This window comes from Jatropha curcas, unplaced genomic scaffold (assembly GCF_041381405.1).
Source record: "Jatropha curcas cultivar XTBG-Jc1 unplaced genomic scaffold, XTBG_Jcur_1.0 HiC_scaffold_96_pilon, whole genome shotgun sequence".
In the NCBI taxonomy this organism is placed as follows: Eukaryota; Viridiplantae; Streptophyta; class Magnoliopsida; order Malpighiales; family Euphorbiaceae; genus Jatropha; species Jatropha curcas.
Window position 1 is genome coordinate 1 of NW_028322353.1, and position 3,962 is coordinate 3,962.

General features: G+C 35.1%; 1 protein-coding gene across 1 annotated transcript; it reads left to right on the top strand.

The window, feature by feature from the left end:
• Positions 1-744: 744 nt before the first annotated feature.
• On the top strand, positions 745-3,737 carry LOC149492149 (protein HEAT INTOLERANT 4-like; the record flags this gene model as incomplete). The annotated part of the gene is made up of 7 exons (XM_089716848.1): positions 745-814; positions 1,207-1,286; positions 1,417-1,455; positions 1,913-1,975; positions 2,062-2,109; positions 2,207-2,335; positions 3,263-3,737. Coding segments are annotated over 7 exons (477 nt in total), but the record flags the coding sequence as incomplete, so codon positions are not given.
• Positions 3,738-3,962: the final 225 nt, after the last annotated feature.

Here is a 3,962-nt window from a genome sequence, read left to right on the forward strand (position 1 = left end):
GATAATTTTGGTGTTGAATATGCACACAGACGTGTAGTATTGTACCTTATAGCCGTGATTTATGGTTCAGAACGAGTTGTTGAGAAAGCTCTTTGGCACTGATAACATGATGTGCATTTGGAAGTGCTCATACCTATTAAAGGCACGCCTCAGGCCTGCCTTGCTTAAGGCTCAAGGGCTTGTGCCTCAACAGTCCTTAGGCAGGCGACTTCACTCAGGCTGTCGCCTCTAAGTAGAGGCGTGCGCCTAAGGCTCAAGAAAGGCGCACCTTTCTATTTTTTGTTTTCCTAAATATGTCACCTAGTGTTTTCTTTCAATTTAAAGCTGTCCAGCTATCATCTTCTTACATAGATAAATAAATAAAAGAAATAAAATGCAACAAAAAAACCAGTGATGTGCTTTGTGATCCAACCTCCACTCCTTCATCTAGCATGCACCTTCTGTAGTTTAGTTTTTACGCCATTCTGATATGCCTCTGTCAATTTCTTTTCCTTTATTTGCTTTCTATTTTTTATTCTGATTTATTTGTGTTTCTTTCCATGTTTTTCTAATTTTCCCTTGTTTTTTTGATATCTTAAATATAATTTGTTTTAATTTTTTTTTAAAATTTTTTAGCCTTCACTGGGATGCACACTTTCATCTAGAGGCTAGTGCCTAGGCTCCAGCAGCCCTTTGCACCTTGGTGTGTTTGCGCTTTTAATTACAGTGGATGTGCTCCTTATTTGATTATCTGTCTGCACATGATTTTCTTGCAGGACCGCTTTGAGACATTTGAAGATAGACCGTATTAAGAAATATGAATACTGCCTGCCATGTGAGTTTAGAAGCAATTTTCACTTGTTTAGATAGCTGCATTTCATGTCAACTCCTTGCATTAACTGCTGTCTTACAGAAAATGAACATAAAAATTATCTGAACCAGGTATGGTTGTTATTAAGGGCAATGTTACATTCGTTTATGCTTAGGCTTCATCTGAGATTAAGTTAAGTCACTTTTCAAAAGTGCATCTATTTATTATTTTTTTTAAACTGATTTTGGGAAACCATTGTTAGGGTAAAGCTAAAAATCTAGATTTCATGGTTTGCTAAGCTCTAAATATTGGAAGGGCAATTGCAAAAAGCAACAAGCAAGTATTCGAGCATATGCTATTGCCTGAGCAAGTTATGCTGTATCAGGTTTATGACATGCTTTCTTTCTTTTTGACAGATTTCTATCACCCCTTTAAGCAGGATGAGCTTGAACAAAGTACTGAGGTCCAGATAATTTTTCCAGCAGAACCAAAGCCGGTATGCTAAATAGAACTGATGGGAACCAAAATGTTTGGATTTGGATCTGAATTTTTTGGGTAGCTTTCTTTTGACAGATATCCACTGCACAAATATCTAAATTGACATTTTAATTTCTTGGCACATGCAGGTTTTCTGTGAATTTGATTGGGAGTTAGATGAGCTTGAGGTACAAGATTGACTTTTTGATGTTTTGTATTAATTTAACCTGAAGGGATTCTATCGTGAAAGTTACTTTGTCAGGCTTTATGTCGTTCAACCATATAAAAAGTATTGAAGTGCAACTACGATTGTACTTCATGTCGTGGCAGGGTTGGTCTAAGCAGATGCCTGTATAGACGTTCATAATCCACCATTTAGTTTTATGGAATCTTTTTGCCATTGGATGATCTTTTCTCATCTTAGTAGGGAGATGTTGTATTTTTCTGCAAACTTGTTTTAAAATCTAACGTGAATTAGTTGAATTTGTGAATTTTGAAAAATTCAGGGTGAATATATTCTACCTTGCCAGTGCCCAATTATGTTAAAGCTGCTTTCTAAACCATTTTCAACTTATCTTGAAGAGGAGAAATGACAAATAAAAGGAAAACAATTAAGTTGTGCTAAAATTTCCTATCAACCCGCAGGAGTTCACTGATAAGCTGATTGAGGAAGAGGAATTATCTGCAGATCAAAAGGATGCCTTCAAGGTGAATTTTATTTAATGTATTCAATTTTTTTGTAGGTTCTCTGATTTCACTAATATTGAACCCAATTCTTGTTCCCCACCTGTCAGGAGTTTGTCAAGGAGAAAGTTCGAGAAGCAAAGAAAGCTAACCGTGAGGTATTATGCAGTCCCACATATTGTGTTGTTTTCTTTTGTAAGACTGTTGGTAAGAGTATATGTAAGCCAGCTTTGAACTAATTTTCATTTTATGCAGGCAAGGGAATCCAGGAAAAAGACCTTGGAAGCAATGAGCGAGGAAACCAAAAAGGCCTATGAAAATATGAGGTTTTACAAGTTCTATCCTGTGCAAACACCAGATACACCTGACATATCAAATGTAAAGGTGAAATGTTGGAAATTACTCATTCATGTGCTTCATATTGCTAATTTTTTCATATGAAATAATTTTGTGCAAGAAATGCCTATTGCCGCCAATTTTTTTAGATTGAAATTCATTTAGTTTTTCTTCAACACTAGATTTTTGTGTGGTAATCATACATCAGAGATCCAGTCAAATGTGCATGGAATTAATTTGTCATTGCTATAATGCTAAGGAAAGGAGCGAGAAAAATGGGGGAAAGAAAAGCAGGGATCTATTTCAAGTCCCACATATCCTCCTGTTTCCTTCAATAACTGAAAGTGATCATCTTTCTTGATGAAATTTTACAGTTCTCTTTTTGTGCTTAATGTTTTTACTAATGACTTTGTTAGTGTATTACATTTCTTTTTATTAAAATGCCAACATTTCTCATGAATTCCATCATCTGCTTTAACCAAAGTCATTTAGGATTGGTGCATTATGTAATGGTAAACTGTGAAGAAAGGCATTTGCTTTTAGAATGTTAAGGAGATATATGAAGTATAGATATGAGCAAGCCATATATTGTGGTCGACATTTTTGATGTCTTAGATTCTTTTACCCTTAAATTTTGGTACTCTAGTTACCCTCCCTTTTATGGGATTGTCTTGAATCTTCATTGGAAAATGTGCATGTTTGCTTTATGTTACCCTTGTTCACAGTCAATTCTCTAAACTTGGGTTGACAATCTATTAGGGGTTGTTGCAAAGATAGCAAGGTGGACAAAAGAAATACAAGAGTGTAGTATTTTCCTAGTATGTTTAGCCTTCATTTTAGAATTACTTAGTGTTATCGGACTTCGTAAGCAAAGAATTCATAAATAAATCTGGGTAGAATGCCTACTTGCACATTTTCTATACAAGTACTTTTAGAAAGTTATTCCATATGTTAATAGGTATGTTGGCTTTGCAGGCTCCATTCATAAACAGGTACTACGGGAAGGCTCATGAGGTTCTATGACTTGACTCACGGAGGACAGTATTGACCAAGAGATTCCTCAGGCTTTGCTTTGGCTGTCGGATTTGAAGATTTTTTTCACCCATGAGGAAGTTGGAAGGCGTGCCTCTGGTGCCCCGCGGTTTTTCTTTGTCAAAGTTTAGGTATCTTAGTAGAAAGATGTATACTCGTAGTAGTTGGAGAATTTTTAGGTAAGCAGTTGAGTCCCTCATTACAATAGGGAGGCATTTGTAAGATGCATTGTTTAAGTCTTAAATTTTCAGTGTCTTGTTGAGTCGCAGGTAGTGAAATTTCCCTGTCACTCAAGTTTGTCTTAGTTACTTAGGTATCTCTTGAAAATCTCTGTTCTAATACCATGTCATTAGATTTTTGTATGACCAAAAGTAATATTTAAGAAACAAAATGAATAATTGATTAGTTGAATATTTTAGATTTATGTTCTCTTCACGTTCATAGTTACCATGTTTCGAACCGTGCTTTTTCTCGGTTGAAGTAAATCTTTATTTTCTTAAGGGAAAGTTTGTGAGGGTTTGATATTGATAAATTTCATGATGTTCGAGGAACAAATTAGTAAGAAATTAAATAAAATATTCAGTTAAATTATGTCATTAATCTTTGTGCAAATTCTGTTTTCTCTGTATAAAGGGAATAAAAT